At 54.8% G+C, this 21,779-nt stretch overlaps 1 protein-coding gene across 6 annotated transcripts in view; it reads left to right on the top strand.

Annotated features, from left to right (window-relative positions):
* mtss1 (MTSS I-BAR domain containing 1) overlaps nt 1-21,779 on the top strand; it is a 292,863-nt gene that overhangs the window by 200,447 nt on the left and 70,637 nt on the right. For 4 of the 6 annotated variants that reach the window (XM_072515392.1, XM_072515390.1, XM_072515394.1 and 1 more), the window contains exons 8-10: nt 11,445-11,552; nt 14,739-14,839; nt 17,211-17,337. In XM_072515392.1, the coding sequence (XP_072371493.1) occupies nt 11,445-11,552; nt 14,739-14,839; nt 17,211-17,337 (336 nt within the window). The remainder of the gene's footprint in view (nt 1-11,444; nt 11,553-14,738; nt 14,840-17,210; nt 17,338-21,779) is intronic. The other 2 variants (XM_072515395.1, XM_072515391.1) reach the window with 1 other exon arrangement.

Raw genomic sequence — 21,779 nt, 5'->3', positions numbered from 1 at the left:
AAACCACAACCGGATCAGCCATGGCCTTATTAAATGATGCAGCAGAAAGGGCCGCATGGCCTAATCCATCCGCCCTATCAATCTATCCACCCTGCAGTCCCACTCTAATCCATCCACCCTGCAGTCCCACTCTAATCCATCCACCCTGCAGTCCCACTCTAATCCATCCACCCTGCAGTCCCACTCTAATCCATCAACGCTGCAACAACTCCAAACGTGTTGGACAATTGCAAGTACTGAGGCTCCCCCACTTCTCCCTTCTCCATTCCCATATCAGTTACCTTCGCCATCACAACCACCTGTCCCTGACCATGGAACAAATCAAATGACCCTAGCCTGAGGGTATCACTGCCCTCTGGGACAGAGTCACCGTGACGTTCTCCCTCCCTGATGTGTCACAGTGTCCGCAGCTCAGCCTCCCTGATGTGTCTCACTGTCCGCAGCTCATCCTCCCTGATGTGTCTCAGTGTCCGCAGCTCAGCCTCCCTGATGTGTCTCAGTGTCCGCAGCTCAGCCTCCCTGATGTGTCTCACTGTCCGCAGCTCAGCCTCCCCTTAGCTGAAACTTCGAGAGTCGCAGAATCTCACTGTGGATCCATCAGGTCCCACATACTGCAGCCGCAACACATCACCTACCCTGCCATCTTTAATAGGTTTTTATTAACTAATTATTTTCTTAATTCATTGAATACATCTACGCCTGTTTGTGCTTCTATTATTATTTAAGAAAGGTTCTACTTCCCGATTCAAAATCCATAGGTTAGATAAAGTGAATGAGAAATACACAGCATCCAATCACCGACCAGTTTTACTGTGATGTCACAGCGTAGCTCTCATTTCCGAATGCACGTTCTGATTGGAACCCCTCCCCCCAAGAAAATCTCGCTGATTAATAACCCCCGCATCCCGATATCTTGTTGAAAAATAACCCCTGCACCCCGATATCTCGCTGATTAATAACCCCCGCACCCCGATATCTCGCTGATTAATAACCCCTGCACCCCGATATCTCGCTGATTAATAACCCCTGCACCCCGATATCTCGCTGATTAATAACCCCCGCACTCTGATATCTCGCTGATTAATAACCCCCGCACCCCAAAATTGTGCTGATTAATAACCCCCGCACCCCGATATCTCGCTGATTAATAACCCCCGCGCCCCAATATCTCGCTGAATAATAACTGTGGTGTTGGGTGTTCTAACACACAGAAGAGCCAACACAGTTGCATATGGTACAACACTTGTTTATTTAAACTCACTATTTACAACTTGGTCTTTGCACTCTGCACGTGGGGGGCTCCCTGCTTGTGGTGTTTCAACAGCTCTTTCATGCTTCCTTCTCCCCAGACCTACTGACCTCCAGGTGTCGTGCTCGTGCTTTTTATGTGGTTGGTGTTCTTGTCTGTGATTGGTTGTGGTGTTGTGTACTCTGATTTGCCTGTTAGTGTGTCCATCATGATGTGTGTGTTTGAATATCATGACATCCCCCCTTTTTACAAAGATATGTGCCTACGTGGTAATAAATATGATCGTGACGTGAGTGCATCTAAGAGTGTGTGTGTGTCGTGTGCAGCATGTGTCTATGACGGAACTATGTACATGGGGCGATGTCGAGTGCGTCACATGAATCCAGTTGTACCATAACATAACAGAAATTCGAACGAGAGAAGAAGAAAAAAAATTTTGAACAGTTGTCCAGTCAGACGACATCTGGAACGATAAACAACAACAGGTTATCATGTAAAATTGTCCAACTTATTAAACATATGAACTGTATTATAAGTCCATTCTAATGGGTTTGCGACGAATTCGGGTTGACCGCCTTAAGGGTGGATCACGAACCACCGGCTGCTGTGCAGGCATGGCCATGGGTGGCGATGGAAAGGGCGTGATGTGCGGCAGCTCCACAAAGTCATCCTCGGAAGCCTGTTGAGGATCTGGCGTGTTGTGTGGCTGTGAACGTGGAAGTCGGCGAAGGGCGCGCCGATTGCGGCGACGCACGGAACCATCCGGCATGCGAACCAGGAACGAGCGGGGAGCCACTTGTCGGAGGACTTCGGCCGGTGCTGACCAGCCACCATACGGTTGATGGACGCGTACTTTGTCTCCGGAGGACAGGGGGGGCAGGTCCGTCGCTCGTGTGTCGTACCGACCTTTCTGGCGATCACGCTGCAGTTGCATGTCCCGAAGAACCGCCTCATGGTCTGTTGTCGGTGCCAGGACGGAAGGTACCGTCGTCCTGAGGGAGCGACCCATTAGTAGCTGCGCTGGCGAGAGGCCCGTGGATAACGGGGCCGATCGATAGGCCAGCAAGGCAAGGTTAAAGTCCGATCCGGCATCAGCCGCCTTGCACAGGAGCCGCTTTGCGATGTGGACACCCTTTTCAGCCTTCCCGTTCGATTGTGGATGCAGAGGGCTGGATGTCACATGAGTGAAACCATATGCTGCGGCAAAGGACGACCATTCACGGCTGGCAAAACAAGGTCCATTGTCTGACATGACAGTCCTTGGAATGCCATGGCGAGCAAACGTTTCCTTGCAGGCCCCAATGACTGCGGACGACGTCAGATCATGGAGAGGCATGACTTCCGGGTAGTTTGAGAAGTAGTCTATAATAACAATGTAATCTCTGCCGAGCGCGTGAAATAGGTCAACACCCACCTTCGCCCAGGGGGACGTCACCATCTCGTGTGGTAGAAGTGTTTCCGGAGGTTGCGCCGGCTGAAACCTCTGACAGGTTGTGCAGTTGAGCACCATGTTGGCTATGTCTTCATTAATACCCGGCCAATATACCGCCGCCCGGGCCCTTCGTCTGCATTTTTCGACACCCAGGTGGCCTTCGTGTAGTTGACGAAGAATCATCTGGCGCACACTGTGTGGAATGACGATCCTATGCGATTTCATAAGGACCCCGTCTATATTGGTGAGATCATCTCGCACATTGTAAAACTGGGGGCACTGCCCTTTTAGCCACCCTTCCGTCATGTGGCGCATCACTCGCTGCAGCAGAGGGTCAGTCGCCGTCTCTGCGCGTATGTGGGCCAGACAAGGATCATCAGCTGGCATATTTGCTGCTGTCAGAGTCACGTGTGCCTCAATTTGACGCACGAACCCCTCCGCATCTGGTGGTGTGCTCACTGCTCGGGAAAGAGTGTCCGCCACTATGAGTTCCTTCCCCGGAGTGTAGATCAGTTCAAAATCGTACCTCCTGAGTTTGAGTAAGATGCGCTGGAGGCGAGGAGTCATGTCGTTCAGGTCTTTGTTAATGATGTTGACCAGGGGGCGGTGGTCAGTTTCGACCGTGAATCGTGGCAGGCCATACACATAGTCGTGGAACTTGTCCAGTCCAGTTAACAAGCCCAGGCATTCTTTTTCGATTTGCGCGTAGCGCTGTTCGGTAGGGGTCATGGCTCGTGAGGCATACGCAACCGGGGCCCATGATGACGTGCTGTCTTTTTGCAGGAGTACCGCTCCAATACCAGATTGGCTGGCGTCTGTTGAGATCTTTGTAGGGCGAGTCGCGTCAAAGAAGGCCAGCACTGGTGCCGTGACCAGTTTGTGCTTGAGCTCCTCCCATTCCTGCTGATGCGACTGGTGCCAGTTGAATTCCGTCGATTTTTTTACGAGATGGCGCATGTTTGTTGTATGAGAAGCCAGGTTGGGAATGAACTTCCCAAGGAAGTTGACCATGCCCAGGAATCTTAAGACAGCCTTCTTGTCAGCCGGTCGTGGCATGGCTGTGATGGCGCTAACCTTGTCTGCATCGGGACGGACCCCGGACCTTGAGATGTGGTCCCCGAGGAATTTCAGCTCCGTCTGGCCGAAAGCACACTTCGCACGGTTGAGACGCAGGCCATTTTGCCGTATGCGGGTGAAGACACGTCGAAGACGATGCATGTGTTCCTGCGGAGTGGTGGACCAAATGATGATATCGTCCACATATACACGTACCCCTTCGATGCCTTCCATCATCTGCTCCATAATGCGGTGGAATACTTCAGATGCCGAAATGATGCCGAATGGCATCCGGTTGTAGCAGAATCTGCCAAAAGGGGTGTTGAATGTGCATAGTCTTCGGCTGGCCGGGTCCAGTTGGATCTGCCAGAATCCTTTGGACGCATCCAATTTAGTGAATATGTTGGCTCGCGCCATCTCGCTGGTGAGGTCTTCTCGTTTTGGGATGGGATAGTGTTCCCGCATGATGTTGTTGTTCAGATCTTTTGGATCTATACATATACGGAGCTCGCCAGAGGGCTTCTTTACACAGACCATGGAGCTGACCCATGGCGTGGGCTCCGTGACCTTGGATAGGACCCCTTGGTCCTGAAGAATCTGCAGTTGTGCCTTGAGGCGGTCTTTGAGAGGCGCAGGAACCCTGCGAGGTGCGTGAACGACAGGGATGGCGTCCGGTCTGAGTCGAATCTTGTACGTGTGTGGCAATGTCCCCATGCCTTCAAAAACCTCCTGGTTGTGAGCGAGGAGGGAATGGAGATTCGCGTGGAACTCAGCATCCGGGAAGTCGGATATCTCATCTGGAGAGAGAGACATGATGCGCTGTACCAGGTGAAGGACCTTACACGCTTGTGCGCCCAGTAACGAGTCCTTTGATGAGCCCACAACTTCGAAGGGGAGTGTGGCCGTGTACCCCTTGTGAGTCACCTGTAGCTGGCAAGATCCTGCGGACGGGATAACGTTCCCGTTATAGTCAACCATCTTAAGCCGGGATGGTGTGATGAGTGGTTTGACCTTCATGGCCTGGACTGCAGAGTAAGCAATCAGGTTGGCGGATGCGCCGGTGTCCAGACGGAAGGCGACGCGCGATCGGTTGACCGTCAGGGTGGCACACCACTCATCGTCTGGATTGATGGCATTGACCTTGTTGACATCAATGACGGCAACTCTGAAGTCATCCTGGTCATCTGCATCACTTAACTGGAAGTCTTGATGCGTGGGCTGGACGGTCCTGACTCGTGTGCGAGGTTGTCGAGGATGCGCCGGATCCATGGGTTGAGCCGCACGACAGCGGGCTGCGTAGTGGCCTATCATGGCACATCTGTTGCACTGTTGGTATTTTGCAGGACATTGCCCTTTTAAGTGTAGACCTCCACACTTGCTGCACGTCATGACGTCACGGCGTTCGTTGCGCCACTGCGCATGCGCAGTGCGATCTTGCGGTGGGCGCGCCTGCGCAGTGCGTCCCTCGTTGTGGCCGTTATTCTTGGCGCGCACCTGCGCGGGAGACCGCGAAAAGCGCGGGAAGCGGCCGCTGTCGTCCGGGCCGTGGGGCGGGAAGAAATCGACGGCCTGGATGCGTTCAACGTCGTGGGCGGCCTGGCTTGCCGATTCGACGGCTGGGGACCCCCTCCGTGCCAACTCGGACGCCTGAAATCGGGCAAAACGGCAGGTCGCATTTTCATGGAGGACACAGGCTTCCACAGCAGACGCTAAGGTGAGGCTCTTTATTTTAAGAAGCTGCTGGCGTAGGCCACTGGAGGCAACGCCAAAAACAATCTGGTCCCTGATCATGGACTCTGTGGTGGTGCCGTAACCGCAGGACTGCGCTAGAATCCGGAGGTGCGTCAAAAAGGGTTGAAAAAGCTCCTCCTTACCTTGCAGGCGTTGCTGAAAGATGTATCTTTCGAAAGTTTCGTTTACTTCAGTTTGAAAGTGCTGGTCCATTTTGAGGATGACCGTGTCATATTTGGCCTGGTTTTCGCCTTCCTCGAACACCAGTGAATTAAAGACATCATTTGGGTGGGGGCCTGCGTAGAAGAGGAGCATTGCAATCTTCGAATCATCCGAGACATTCTGTTTTTCGGTGGCACGGATGTACAGGTCAAATCGCTGCCTGTAGAGCTTCCAGTTGGTGCCTAGGTTCCCCGTGACTTGCATCGGCTGCGGTTTGCCGGTGTGGTCCATGTCCAGAATGGCAGGTTGGTAGGCAGGTATCGATCCACTCCTGTACCATGTGGTGTTGGGTGTTCTAACACACAGAAGAGCCAACACAGTTGCATATGGTACAACACTTGTTTATTTAAACTCACTATTTACAACTTGGTCTTTGCACTCTGCACGTGGGGGGCTCCCTGCTTGTGGTGTTTCAACAGCTCTTTCATGCTTCCTTCTCCCCAGACCTACTGACCTCCAGGTGTCGTGCTCGTGCTTTTTATGTGGTTGGTGTTCTTGTCTGTGATTGGTTGTGGTGTTGTGTACTCTGATTTGCCTGTTAGTGTGTCCATCATGATGTGTGTGTTTGAATATCATGACAATAACCCCCGCACCCCAATATCTCACTGATTTATAAATCCCCTCCCGCTCTGTCCCTCTGATATCCCGCTGATTTATAAATCCCGCCCCCCCGCTCTGTCCCTCCGATATCTCGCTGATTTAGAAATCTCCCCCCGCTCTGTCCCGCCGATATCTGGCTGATTTATAAATCCCCTCCCGCTCTGTCCCGCCGATATATCGCTGATTTATAAATCCCCTCCCACTCTGTCCCTCCGATATCTCGCTGATTTATAACCCACCCGCTCTGTCCCTCCAATATCTCGCTGATTTATAAATCCCCTCCCGCTCTGTCCCGCCGATATATCGCTGATTTATAAATCCCCTCCCACTCTGTCCCTCCGATATCTCGCTGATTTATAAATCCCCTCCCGCTCTGTCCCGCCGATATCTCGCTGATTTATAAATCCCCTCCCGCTCTGTCCCTCCGATATCTCGCTGATTTATAAATCCCCTCCCACTCTGTCCCTCCGATATCTCGCTGATTTATAAATCCCCTCCCGCTCTGTCCCTCTGATATCTTGCTGATTAATAAATCCCCTCCCGCTCTGTCCCTCCGAAATCTCGCTGATTTATAAATCACCTCCCACTCTGCCCCGCCGATATCTCGCTGATTTATAAATCCCCTCCCGCTCTGTCCCTCCGATATCTGGCTGATTTATAAATCCCGTCCTGCTCTGTCCCTCCGATATCTCGCTGATTTATAAATCCTGTCCTGCTCTGTCCCTCCGATATCTCGCTGATTTATAAATCCCCTCCCGCTCTGCCCCGCCGATATCTCGCTGATTTATAAATCCCATCCTGCTCTGTCCCTCCGATATCTCGCTGATTTATAAATCCCCTCCCGCTCTGCCCCGCCGATATCTCGCTGATTTATAAATCCCCTACCCCTCTGTCCCTCCGATATCTCGCTGATTTATAGCCTTCCCCCGGCTCTGTCCTGCCGATATCTCGCTGATTTATAAATCCCCTCCCGCTCTGTCCCTCCGATATCTCGCTGATTCATAAATCCCCTCCCGCTCTGTCCCTCCGATATCTCGCTGATTTGTAAATCCCCTCCCTCTCTGTCCCTCCGATATCTCGCTGATTTATAACCCCCGCCGATATCTCGCTGATTTATAAATCCCCTCCCGCTCTGTCCCTCCGATATCGCGCTGATTTATAAATCCTCTCCCGCTCTGTCCCTCTGATATCTCGCTGATTTATAAATCCCCTCCCGCTCTGTCCCTCCGATATCTCGCTGATTCATAAATCCCCTCCCGCTCTGTCCCTCCGATATCTCGCTGATTTGTAAATCCCCTCCCTCTCTGTCCCTCCGATATCTCGCTGATTTATAACCCCCGCCGATATCTCGCTGATTTATAAATCCCCTCCCGCTCTGTCCCTCCGATATCTCGCTGATTTATAAATCCCCTCCCGCTCTGTCCCTCCGATATCTCGCTGATTTATAAATCCCCTCCCACTCTGTCCCTCCGATATCTCGCTGATTTATAAATCCCCTCCCGCTCTGTCCCTCTGATATCTTGCTGATTAATAAATCCCCTCCCGCTCTGTCCCTCCGAAATCTCGCTGATTTATAAATCACCTCCCACTCTGCCCCGCCGATATCTCGCTGATTTATAAATCCCCTCCCGCTCTGTCCCTCCGATATCTGGCTGATTTATAAATCCCGTCCTGCTCTGTCCCTCCGATATCTCGCTGATTTATAAATCCTGTCCTGCTCTGTCCCTCCGATATCTCGCTGATTTATAAATCCCCTCCCGCTCTGCCCCGCCGATATCTCGCTGATTTATAAATCCCATCCTGCTCTGTCCCTCCGATATCTCGCTGATTTATAAATCCCCTCCCGCTCTGCCCCGCCGATATCTCGCTGATTTATAAATCCCCTACCCCTCTGTCCCTCCGATATCTCGCTGATTTATAGCCTTCCCCCGGCTCTGTCCTGCCGATATCTCGCTGATTTATAAATCCCCTCCCGCTCTGTCCCTCCGATATCTCGCTGATTCATAAATCCCCTCCCGCTCTGTCCCTCCGATATCTCGCTGATTTGTAAATCCCCTCCCTCTCTGTCCCTCCGATATCTCGCTGATTTATAACCCCCGCCGATATCTCGCTGATTTATAAATCCCCTCCCGCTCTGTCCCTCCGATATCGCGCTGATTTATAAATCCTCTCCCGCTCTGTCCCTCTGATATCTCGCTGATTTATAAATCCCCTCCCGCTCTGTCCCTCCGATATCTCGCTGATTCATAAATCCCCTCCCGCTCTGTCCCTCCGATATCTCGCTGATTTGTAAATCCCCTCCCTCTCTGTCCCTCCGATATCTCGCTGATTTATAACCCCCGCCGATATCTCGCTGATTTATAAATCCCCTCCCGCTCTGTCCCTCCGATATCTCGCTGATTTATAAATCCTCTCCCGCTCTGTCCCTCTGATATCTCGCTGATTTATAAATCCCCTCCCGCTCTGTCCCTCCGATATCTCGCTGATTTATAAATCCCCTCCCTCTCTGTCCCTCCGATATCTTGCTGATTTATAACCCCCGCCGATATCTCGCTGATTTATAAACCCCCTCCCACTCTGTCCCTCCGATATCTCGCTGATTTATAACCCCCGCCGATATCTCGCTGATTTATAAATCCCGTCCTGCTCTGTCCCTCCGATATCTCGCTGATTTATAAATCCCCTCCCTCTCTTCCCTCCGATATCTTGCTGATTTATAACCCCCGCCGATATCTCGCTGATTTATAAATCCCCTCCCGCTCTGTCCCTCTGATATCTCGTTGATTTATAAATCCCCCCTCCGCTCTGTCCCGCCGATATCTCGCTGATTTATAAACCCCCTCCCGTTCTGTCCCTCCGATATCTCGCTGATTTATAAATCCCCTCCCACTCTGTCCCGCCGATATCTCGCTGATTTATAAATCCTCTCCCGCTCTGTCCCTCTGATATCTCGTTGATTTATAAATCCCCTCCCGCTCTGTCCCTCCGATATCCCGCTGATTTATAAATCCCCTCCCGCTCTGTCCCTCCGATATCTCGCTGATTTATAAATCCCCTCCCACTCTGCCCCGCCGATATCTCGCTGATTTATAAATCCCCTCCCGCTCTGTCCCTCCGATATCTCGCTGATTTATAAATCCCCTCCCACTCTGCCCCGCCGATATCTCGCTGATTTATAAATCCCCTCCCGCTCTGTCCCTCCGATATCTGGCTGATTTATAAATCCCGTCCTGCTCTGTCCCTCCGATATCTGGCTGATTTATAAATCCCGTCGTGCTCTGTCCCTCCGATATCTCGCTGATTTATAAATCCCCTCCCGTTCTGCCCCGCCGATATCTTGCTGATTTATAAATCCCCTACCCCTCTGTCCCTCCAACATCTCGCTGATTTATAAATCCCCTCCCGCTCTGTCCCTCCGATATCTCGCTGATTTATAAATCCCCTCCCGCTCTGTCCCTCCGATATCTCGCTGATTTATAAATCCTCTCCCGCTCTGTCCCTCTGATATCTCGTTGATTTATAAATCCCCTCCCGCTCTGTCCCTCCGATATCTCGCTGATTTATAAATCCCGTCCTGCTCTGTCCCTCCGATATCTCGCTGATTTATAAATCCCCTCCCTCTCTGTCCCTCCGATATCCTGCTGATTTATAACCCCCGCCGATATCTCGCTGATTTATAAATCCCCTCCCACTCTGTCCCTCCGGTATCTCGCTGATTTATAAATCCTCTCTCGCTCTGTCCCTCTGATATCTCGTTGATTTATAAATCCCCCCGCTCTGTCCCTCCGATATCTCACTGATTAATAAACCCCCCCCGCTCTTTCCTCCGATATCTCGCTGGTTATAAATCCCCCCCCCCCCCCCCCCCGCTCTGTCCCTCCGATATCTTGCTGATTTATAACCCCCGCCGATATCTCGCTGGTTTATAAATCGCCCTCCCGCTCTGTCCCTCCGATATCTCACTGATTAATAAACCCCCCCCCCCCGCTCTGTCCCTCCGATATCTCGCTGGTTTATAAATCCCCCCCCCCGCTCTGTCCCTCCGATATCTTGCTGATTTATAAATCCCCTCCCGCTATGTCCCTCCGATATCTCGCGGTTTATAAATCGCCCCCCCCGCTCTGTCCCTCCGATATCTTGCTGATTTATAAATCCCCTCCCGCTATGTCCCTCCGATATCTCGCGGTTTATAAATCGTCCCCCCGCTCTGTCCCTCCGATATCTTGCTGATTTATAAATCCCCTCCCGCTATGTCCCTCCGATATCTCGCTGGTTTATAAATCCCCTCCCGCTCTGTCCCTCCGATATCTCGCTGATTTATAACCCCCGCCGATATCTCGCGGTTTATAAATCGCCCCCCCCGCTCTGTCCCTCCGATATCTTGCTGATTTATAACCCCCGCCGATATCTCGCTGATTTATAAATCCCCTCCCGCTCTGTCCCTCCGATATCTCGCTGATTTATAACCCCTGCCGATATCTCGCTGATTTATAAATCCCCTCCCGCTCTGCCCCGCCGATATCTCGCTGATTTATAAATCCCCTACCCCTCTGTCCCTCCGATATCTCGCTGATTTATAGCCTTCCCCCCGCTCTGTCCTGCCGATATCTCGCTGATTTATAAATCCCCTCCCGCTCTGTCCCTCCGATATCTCGCTGATTTATAACCCCCGCCGATATCTCGCTGATTTATAAATCCTCTCCCCGTCTGTCCCGCCGATATCTCACTGATTAATAATCCCCCTGCCCCACGCCCTGACTCAACTCCAATTTCCATTCCCTTTTATGTGAGGACATTTTTCCTACAATCACCACTAAAAGGCTTGGCTGAAACTTTAAGGCTCTGGACCTTCTCCCCACCAGAGGAAATAATTTCTCTCTATCGACCCCATCAAATCCTTTAATCACCCTCAACCCCTCCATCAGGCCACCTTCTTTTTAGGAACTATAGGCCCAGTGAATAAAGTGGGTCAGGACTCAAATCGCAGACACTAATGAAGCTGCTACTGATTTCAGCTGAAGTTTGGCTCCTTTAGATGTAAAGGTACCTGCACCTTGTGAAATAGTCTCGCTATCTAATGGAATGACCTTTAGTTCATGAAAATATCCAGCCGACTGTTAATATTGAAAGTATTGATTTCTCTTCCCCACACAGGGCGAGGAGATTGGAATGCTCGGAGAGGTCACACACTTACAAACTATTTTAGAAGACCTGACAAACCTGACGGCTGAACCTCAGAAATTGCCTCCTGCGAGTGAACAAGTGAGTGGCTTTTGACACCTTTGCAGCAACTTTCTCCCTCTCCAGCATCGAGTAGGCAAATTCCCAAGCCCAGTTGGCAATGGTCACTGTGGGTTTTGCTCTGCGACTGCAAGAGGCATCACTCAGAGTCCCTCTCTCCACCGCCCCCTCTCTTTGTGAACCTGCTCAGCACAACCCCAGATCCACCCAGGGATCTGCTGTGTCAAGGAGCGAGCGCGCCTCACAGTCCCAGGATTGAAGCTGCTCAGCCGTGTGCAATTCTGACTCCCTGACTCCTGACAGTTTTAACTGCTTTTGTGTATTTAAATAAATAATTTTTTGAGAAATTAAATCTTGAAATATCGACAAAAGGGCACCCCAACCTGGCTACAGCACCAACAACAACAATTTGTATTTATATAGCGCCTTCAACGTTGTGAAACATCCCAAGGTGCTTCACAGGAATAGTATCAAAGAAAATTTGACAGTGAGCCAAATAAGGACATATTGGGGCAGGAGAGGTGGGTTTTCAGGAGCATCTTAAAGGAGAGGGAGGCAGTGAAATTTAGGGAGAGGATTCCAGATAGGGCCCGACCCACCTACGTCGCGCTATGACCAAGAAAGAACAACAGCGCCTATACTTCCTATCTGGGGCTGGTTTAGCACACTGGGCTAAATCGCTGGCTTTTAAAGATGCCCAAGGCAGGCCAGCAGCATGGTTCAATTCCCGTAGCAACCTTCCCGAACAGGCGCTGGAATGTGGCGACTAGGGGCTTTTCACAGTAACTTCATTGAAGCCGACTTGTGACAATAAGCGATTTTCATTTCATTTCATTTCAGAGTTATAGGCCCCAAGCAGCTACAGGCACGGCTGCCAATGGTGGAGCAGTGACCATTAGAGAGAGGGGGGGGGAGGGGAATTAGGTGAGCACAAATATCTCGAAGAGTTGCAGGGCTGGAGAGTACAGAGGGAGTGAAGGACATGGTCATGGAGGGATTTGAAAACCAGGATGAAAAGTTTAAACTCGGGGGCGTCTCCCAGCGACTTACGTTTGTTTGGGTGCCTCGTGGGCACAGTAATGATCCTGTTACAGAGTAATAATCCAGGGAATGTGATTTCAAATCCCGATGGGACAATTTGGGGGATTTTGAATTAATTTCACAAATGTGGAAATTAAGAGCTGGTCTCAGTAGCAGTGATCCCAGAGCTGTTCGATTGTTAAAACTCCAACTGGTTCATTAATATCCTTTCAAGGAAAAAATCCCCTGCCGTCCTGATCCATTCTGAGTCTTCGCGTGATTCCTGACCTTCACCAACAGACCCTGCCCTCTGCAATGGGCCAGCCAGCCGCTCAGTTCATTCAGGGAGAGCTACCATCGCATTCTTCAACCATTAGGGATGAGCAATAAACGTGGGTCGAGCCAGTTACCAACCCATCCCCACAATTAATTTTTTTAATTGAGGTCAATACGATTTGACTTGCTGCTGTTGGGTAAATTCCTGACTTGCAAAACTAAAGAGCCGGTCATTGACTTCAGGAAGCAAAGTACTGTACACACCCCTGTCAGCATCAACGGGGCCGAGGTGGAGATGGTTAGCAGTTTCAAATTCCTAGGGGTGCACATCACCAACAATCTGTCCTGGTCCACCCACATCGACGCCACGGCCAAGAAAGCACAACAGCGCCTATACTTCCTCAGGAAACTAAGGAAATTCGGCATGTCCACACTAACTCTTCCCAACTTTTACAGATGTACATAGAAAGCATCCTTTCTAGCTGCATCACAGCCTGGTATGGCAACTGCTCGGCCCAAGACCGCAAGAAACTTCAGAGAGTCGTGAACATCGCCCAGTCCATCACACAAACCTGCCTCCCATCCATTGACTCCATCTACACCTCCTGCTGCCTGGGGAAAGCGGGCAGCATAATCAAAGATCCCTCCCACCCGGCTTACTCACTCTTCCAACTTCTTCCATCGGGCAGGAGATACAAATGTCTGAGAACACGCACGAATAGACTCAAAAACAGCTTCTTCCCCGCTGTTACCAGACTCCTAAACGACCCTCTTATAGACTGAACTGATATCTCCACACATCTTCTCTGCTGTGTAGCACTACACTCCTGTATGCTTCACCCTGTGTCTATGTATTTACATTGTATATTTATCGTATGTCCTATGTTTTTTTCATGTATGGAACGATCTGTCTGGACAACAGAACAATACTTTTCACTGACAAATCAAATCCAAATCCCTGTTCTTAAACTCCATCCCACTAGCAATGAAGGACAACATTCCATTTGCCTTCTTAATTACCTGCTGCACCTGCAAACCAAATTTTGTGATTCATGCACAAGGATACCCAGGTCCCTCTGCACAGCAGCATGCTGCAATTTTTTACTATTTAAATAATAGTCCATTTTGCTGTTTTTCCTACCAGAATGGATGACCTCACATTTACCAACATTGTACTCCATCTGCCAGACTCTTGCCCACTCACTTAAACTATCTATATTCCTCTGCAGGTTTAGTGTCCTCTGCACACTTGGCTATACCACTTATCTTAGTGTCATCTGCGAACTTTGACACATTGCACTTGGTCCCCAACTCCAGACCAACTATATAAATTGTGAACAATTGCAGACCCAACACTGATCCCTGAGGGACACCACTAGCCACTGATCGCTAACGAGAAAAACACCCATTTATCCCCACTCTTTGCTTTCTGTTAGTTAACCAATCCTCAATCCATGCTAATACATTACCCCTTGGTTGAAAGTTACATTTATTTGTACAAGATTGTTCTAATGTTCAATGAATCTATTACTCTTCCCACATTCCACATGGCAGAGATTAGACCCTGGGCCCCATTCAGGGGACTCAAGTTAAAGTCTGCTGTTCAGCATAGTTAGTGAAGTGATTCAAGCTCTCAGGCAGAAAAGATTCCTCACAGATCGAGGCTCTGTTTTGCCTGGCAGCCTCGATCGTTCTTTCCTCCCTCCCCACCCTGTTTTTGTGACCCTCCACCACCACCCCAATCTTGGGGAAGGCCCCGGAAACTGCCCCCCCACTACCTGGTAAGTCCCCTCTGGGCCTGACTCTTAGCTGTGGCACCCTGGCAGTGCCCAGGTGCCAGTTTGTCACCTAACTCTATCCCCAACCACCTCTGCAGTTTCTGACTATGTTTGTGTTCTCTCTCGTTGACAGGTGATCTTGGATTTGAAGGTGGCAGACGATTATAACTACACCTATCACACTCCTCCCTCATCTCCCAGCAGCTCCCACTCTCGGAGAGGGACTATCAGCAGGTGGGCAGCCGACTGTGCTAACCTGGGTTTCTCTGTGTTAGTTTGTTAGCCTTGCACTAGCCTATAGTCTCTTCCTCCGCTAGCATCTAGGCTGGGTTCAGATAAAACTCCAACTCTCCACCTTAAATTACTGGAATTCAAACAAAGAACAAAGAAAAGTACAGCACAGGAACAGGCCCTTCGGCCCTCCAAGCCCGTGCCAACCATGATGCCCGACTAAACTACAATCTTCTACACTTCCGGGGTCCGTATTCCTCTATTCCCATCCTATTCATGTATTTGTCAAGATGCCCCTTAAATGTCACTACCGTCCCTGCTTCCACCACCTCCTCCGGCAGCGAGTTCTAGGCACCCACTACCCTCTGCGTAAAAAACTTGCCTCGTACATCTCCTCTAAACCTTGCCCCTCACACCTTAAACCTATGCCCCCTAGTAATTGACCCACTCTACCCTGGGGAAAAGCCTCTGACTATCCACTCTGTCTATGCCCCTCATAATTTTGTAGGCCTCTATCAGGTCTCCCCTCAACCTCCGTCGTTCCAGTGAGAACAAACCGAGTTTATTCAACCTCTCCTCATAGCTAATACCCTCCATACCAGGCAACATCCTGGTAAATCACTTCTGCACCCTCTCTAAAGCCTCCACATCCTTCTGGTAGTGTGGCGACCAGAATTGAACACTATACTCCAAGTGTGGCCTAACTAAGGTTCTATACAGCTGCAACATGACTTGCCAATTCTTATACTCAGTGCCCCGGCCAATGAAGGCAAGCATGCCGTATGCCTTCTTGACTACCTTCTCCACCTGTGTTGCCCCTTTCAATGACCTGTGGACCTGTACATCTAGATCTCTCTGACTGTCAATACTTTTGAGGGTTCTACCATTCACTGTATATTCCCGACCTGTATTAGACCTTCCAAAATGCATTACCTCACATTTGTCCGAATTAAACTCCATCTGCCATCTCTCTGCCCAAGTCTCCAAACAATCTAAATCCTGCTGTATCCTCTGACAGTCCTCATTACTATCCGCAATTCCACCAACCTTTGTGTCGTCTGCAAACTTACTAATCAGACCAGTTACATTTTCCTCCAAATCATTTATATATACTACGAACAGCAAAGGTCCCAGCACTGATCCCTGTGGAACACCACTAGTCACAGCCCTCCAATCAGAAAAGCATCCTTCCATTGCTGCTCTCTGCCTTCTATGACCTAGCCAGTTCTGTATCCACCTTGCCAGCTCACCTTTGATCCCGTGTGATTTCCCCTTTTGTACTAGTCTACCATGAGGGACCTCGTCAAAGGCCTTACTGAAGTCCATATAGACAACATCCACTGCCCTACCTGCATCAATTATCTTTGTGACCTCCTCGAAAAACTCTATCAAGTTAGTGAGACACGGCCTCCCCTTCACAAAACCATGCTGCCTCTCGCTAATACGTCCATTTGCTTCCAAAGTAGTAGATCCTGTCACGAAGAATTCTCTCCAGTAATTTCCCTACCACTGACGTAAGGCTCACCGGCCTGTAGTTCCCTGGATTACCCTTGCTACCCTTCTTAAACAAAGGAACAACATTGGCTATTCTCCAGTCCTCCGGGACATCACCTGAAGACAGTGAGGATCCAAAGATTTCTGTCAAGGAATCTTAAAGCTAAGCCAGGCTGGGTTGTAGCTAAAACCATTCCTTGTTTGACCCTCCCTGCTATCTTTCACCTTGGAGTTGGCATTTTATCTATGTTCATTGTAAAGAGTATGCAAGGTCGCTTAGATTGCTGACGCACCATTATTGCGGCACTAGCTAGGTGACCTGATGGAGGTGTTTAAAATTACAAAGGGGGGTTTGATAGAGGAGACACAGAGAAGATGTTTCCAGTTATGGGGCAGATCAGAACCAGGGACCACCAATATCAGGCAGACCCGAATAGATCCAATCGGGAATTCGGGAGAGACTTCTTTACCCAGAAAGAGAGGGGAGAATGTGGAACTCGCTCGCGAGTGGCGGAGACAAATAACAGGGATATATTTAAGGGAAGATGGATAAACAGATGAGGAAGAAGGATTACAAGGATATGGCGATGAGGTGGGAGGAGGCTCGTGTGGATCAGAAACACCACTATGGAGCTGATGGGCCGAATGGCCTGGTTCTGTGCTGTAAATTAAATGTAAAACGTATGGAAAAGCATCTGTAAAAGTTGACGGATGGTGTGGTTAATAAAGACGGAGTGTGATGTGACACTCAGGTGCTGGATATTATAGCAGTGGGGAGTGATGGACTGAATGCTACCTAACCAGGAATGTGTCGCCATGGCGATGGGACAAGTGGTGTGGAGGAAAACTAATCAGATTTCTCTATCTGCCATTCCTGCAGCAGCTGTCAGTACCCACAATCTTCAGGCAGACACGCCAGCATTCCCAACTTCCAATCTGCTTCTCCATCAATGGAAACGCTTCATATTCAAACCCCATCTGTGACAGCAGCTGATGGTACGAGTCAGGTAAGAATCGAATCTCACTCCAAACCTGCCTTTCCTTCATTCCACCGACAGTTGTGGTGTCTGCTGCCGCCCGGGTCTCGCTGACCTGTGCTGCCCGGGAGTCACTGCCCTGTGCTGCCCGCCTCTCGCTGCCCTGTGCCCACCGCCTCTCGCTGCCCTGTGCCCACCGCCTCTCGCTGCCCTGTGCCCACCGCCTCTCGCTGCCCTGTGCCCACCGCCTCTCACTGCCCTGTGCCCACCGCCTCGCTGCCCTGTGCCCACCGCCTCTCGCTGCCCTGTGCCCACCGCCTCTCGCTGCCCTGTGCCCACCGCCCCTCGCTGCTCTGTGCTCGCTGCCCTGTGCCCACCGCCTCTCGCTGCCCTGTGCCCACCGCCTCTCGCTGCCCTGTGCCCACCGCCTCTCGCTGCCCTGTGCCCACCGCCTCTCGCTGCCCTGTGCTGCCCGCCTCTCGCTGCCCTGTGCCCACCGCCTCTCGCTGCCCTGTGCCCACCGCCTCTCGCTGCCCTGTGCCCACCGCCTCTCGCTGACCTGTGCTGCCCGCCTCTCGCTGCCCTGTGCCCACCGCCTCGCTGCCCTGTGCCCACCGCCTCTCGCTGCCCTGTGCTGCCCGCCTCTCACTGCCCTGTGCTGCCCGCCTCTCGCTGCCCTTTGCCCACTGCCTCTCGCTGACCTGTGCTGCCCGCCTCTCGCTGCCCTGTGCCCATCGCCTCTCACTGCCCTGTGCCCACCGCCTCTCGCTGCCCTGTGCTCACAGCCTCTCGCTGCCCTGTGCCCACAGCCTCTCGCTGCCCTGTGCCCACAGCCTCTCGCTGCCCTGTGCCCACCGCCTCTCGCTGCCCTGTGCCGCCCGCCTCTCGCCCTGTGCCCACAGCCTCTCGCTGCCCTGTGCCCACCGCCTCTCGCTGACCTGTGCCCGCCCGCCTCTCGCTGCCCTGTGCCCACCGCCTCTCGCTGCCCTGTGCCCACCGCCTCTCGCTGCCCTGTGCCCACCGCCTCTCGCTGCCCTGTGCCCACCGCCTCTCGCTGCCCTGTGCCCACCGCCTCTCACTGCCTGTGCCCACCGCCTCTCGCTGCCCTGTGCCCACCGCCTCTCGCTGCCCTGTGCCCACCGCCTCTCGCTGCCCTGTGCCCACCGCCTCTCGCTGCCCTGTGCCCACCGCCTCTCGCTGCCCTGTGCCCACCGCCTCTCGCTGCCCTGTGCTGCCCCCCTCTCGCTGCCCTGTGCCCACCGCCTCTCGCTGCCCTGTGCCCACCGCCTCTCGCTGCCCTGTGCCCACCGCCTCTCACTGCCCTGTGCCCACCGCCTCTCGCTGCCCCCCTCTCGCTGCCTTGTGTCCACCGCCTCTCGCTGCCCTGTGCCCACCGCCTCTCGCTGCCCTGTGCCCACCGCCTCTCGCTGCCCTGTGCCCACCGCGCCTCGCTGCCCTGTGCCCACCGCCTCTCGCTGCCCTGTGCCCACCGCCTCTTGCTGGCCCGTGCCCACCGCCTCTCACTGCCCTGTGCCCACCGCCTCTCACTGCCCTGTGTCCACCGCCTCTCGCTGCCCTGTGCCCACCGCCTCTCGCTGCCCTGTGCCCACCGCCTCTCGCTGCCCTGTGCCCACCACCTCTCGCTGCCCTGTGCCCACCGACTCTCGCTGCCCTGTGCCCACCGCCTCTCGCTGCCCTGTGCCCACCGCCTGTCGCTGCCCTGTGCCCACCACCTCTCGCTGCCCTGTGCCCACCGACTCTCGCTGCCCTGTGCCCACCGCCTCTCGCTGCCCTGTGCCCATCGCCTGTCGCTGCCCTGTGCCCACCGCCTCTCGCTGCCCTGTGCCCACCACCTCTCGCTGCCCTGTGCCCACCGCCTCTCGCTGCCCTGTGCCCACCGCCTCTCGCTGCCCTGCGCTGCCCGCCTCTCGCTGCCCTGTGCCCACCGACTCTCGCTGCCCTGTGCCCATCGCCTGTCGCTGCCCTGTGCCCACCGCCTCTCGCAGCCCTGTGCCCACCGCCTCTCGCTGCCCTGTGCCCGCCTCTCGCTGCCCTGTGCCCACCGCCTCTCGCCGCCCTGTGCCGCCCGCCTCTCGCCGCCCTGTGCTGCCCGTCTCTCGCCGCCCTGTGCTGCCCGCCTCTCACTGCCCTGTGCTGCCCGCCTCTCGCTACCCTGTGCCCACCGCCTCTCGCTACCCTGTGCCCACCGCCTCGCACTGCCCTGTGCTGCCCGCCTCTCGCTGCCCTGTGCTGCCCGCCTCTCGCTGCCCTGTGCCCACCGCCTCTCGCTGCCCTGTGCCCACCGCCTCTCGCTGCCCTGTGCCCACCGCCTCTCGCTGCCCTGTGCCCACCGCCTGTCGCTGCCCTGTGCCCACTGCCTCTCGCTGCCCTGTGCCCACCGCCTCTCGCTGCTCTGTGCCCACTACCTCTCGCTGCCCTGTGCCCACCGCCTCTCGCTGACCTGTGCCCACCGCCTCTCGCTGCCCTGTGCCCACCGCCTCTCGCTGCCCTGTGCCCACCGCCTGTCGCTGCCCTGTGCCCACCGCCTCTCGCTGCCCAGTGCCCACCGCCTCTCGCTGCCCTGTGCCCACCGCCTCGCTGCCCTGTGCCCACCGCCTCTCGCTGCCCTGTGCTGCCCGCCTCTCACTGCCCTGTGCTGCCCGCCTCTCGCTGCCCTGTGCCCACTGCCTCTCGCTGACCTGTGCTGCCCGCCTCTCGCTGCCTTGTGCCCACCGCCTCTCGCTGCCCTGTGCCCACAGCCTCTCGCTGCCCTGTGCCCACAGCCTCTCGCTGCCCTGTGCCCACCGCCTCTCGCTGCCCTGTGCTGCCCGCCTCTCGCCCTGTGCCCACCGCCTCTCGCTGCCCTGTGCCCACCGCCTCTCGCTGACCTGTGCCCACCCGCCTCTCGCTGCCCTGTGCCCACCGCCTCTCGCTGCCCTGTGCCCACCGCCTCTCGCTGCCCTGTGCCCACCGCCTCTCGCTGCCCTGTGCCCACCGCCTGTCGCTGCCCTGTGCCCACCGCCTGTCGCTGCCTGTGCCCACCGCCTCTCGCTGCCCTGTGCCCACCGCCTCTCGCTGCCCTGTGCCCACCGCCTCTCGCTGCCCTGTGCCCACCGCCTCTCGCTGCCCTGTGCTGCCCCCCTCTCGCTGCCCTGTGCCCACCGCCTCTCGCTGCCCTGTGCCCACCGCCTCTCGCTGCCCTGTGCCCACCGCCTCTCACTGCCCTGTGCCCACCGCCTCTCGCTGCCCCCCTCTCGCTGCCCTGTGCCCACCGCCTCTCGCTGCCCCCCTCTCGCTGCCCTGTGCCCACCGCCTCTCGCTGCCCCCCTCTCGCTGCCCTGTGCCCACCGCCTCTCGCTGCCCCCCTCTCGCTGCCCTGTGCCCACCGCCTCTCGCTGCCCCCCTCTCGCTGCCCTGTGCCCACCGCCTCTCGCTGCCCTGTGCCCACCGCCTCTCGCTGCCCTGTGCCCACCGCCTCTCGCTGCCCTGTGCCCACCGCCTCTCGCTGCCCTGTGCCCACCGCCTCTCACTGCCCTGTGCCCACCGTCTCTTGCTGCCCTGTGCCCACCGCCTCGCGCTGCCCTGTACCCACCGCCTCTCGCTGCCCTGTGCTGCCCGCCTCTCGCTGCCCTGTGCTGCCCGCCTCTCGCTGCCCTGTGCTGCCCGCCTCTCGCTGCCCTGTGCCCACCGCCTCTCGCTGCCCTGTGCCCACCGCCTCTCGCTGCCCTGTGCCCACCGCCTCTCGCTGCCCTGTGCCCACCGCCTCTCACTGCCCTGTGCCCACCGCCTCTCGCTGCCCCCTCTCGCTGCCTTGTGTCCACCGCCTCTCGCTGCCTTGTGTCCACCGCCTCTCGCTGCCCTGTGTCCACCGCCTCTCGCCGCCCTGTGCTGCCCGCCTCTTGCTGCCCTGTGCTGCCTGCCTCTCGCTACCTTGTGCCCACTGCCTCGCACTGCCCTGTGCTGCCCTCCTCTCGCTGCCCTGTGCTGCCCACCTCTCGCTACCCTGTGCCCACCGCCTCTCGCTGCCCTGTGCCCACCGCCTCTCGCTGCCCTGTGCCCACCGTCTCTTGCTGCCCTGTGCCCACCGCCTCGCGCTGCCCTGTGCCCACCGCCTCTCGCTGACCTGTGCTGCCCGCCTCTCGCTGCCCTGTGCTGCCCGCCTCTCACAGCCCTGTGCCCACCGCCTCTCGCCACCCTGTGCTGCCCGCCTCTCGCCGCTCTGTGCCCACCGCCTCTCGCTGCCCTGTGCCCACCGCCTCTCGCTGCCCTGTGCCCACCGCCTGTCACTGCCCTGTGCCCACCGCCTCTCGCTGCTCTGTGCCCACCACCTCTCGCTGCCCTGTGCCCACCGCCTCTCGCTGCCCTGTGCCCACCGCCTCTCGCTGCCCTGTGCCCACCGCCTCTCGCTGCCCTGTGCCCACCGCCTCTCGCTGCTCTGTGCCCACCACCTCTCGCTGCCCTGTGCCACCCAC

Source organism: Scyliorhinus torazame, chromosome 8 (assembly GCF_047496885.1).
Source record: "Scyliorhinus torazame isolate Kashiwa2021f chromosome 8, sScyTor2.1, whole genome shotgun sequence".
Taxonomy (NCBI): domain Eukaryota; kingdom Metazoa; phylum Chordata; class Chondrichthyes; order Carcharhiniformes; family Scyliorhinidae; genus Scyliorhinus; species Scyliorhinus torazame.
Note: the sequence above shows the minus strand (reverse complement) of the source record. Positions and strands in the feature narration are given on the sequence as shown.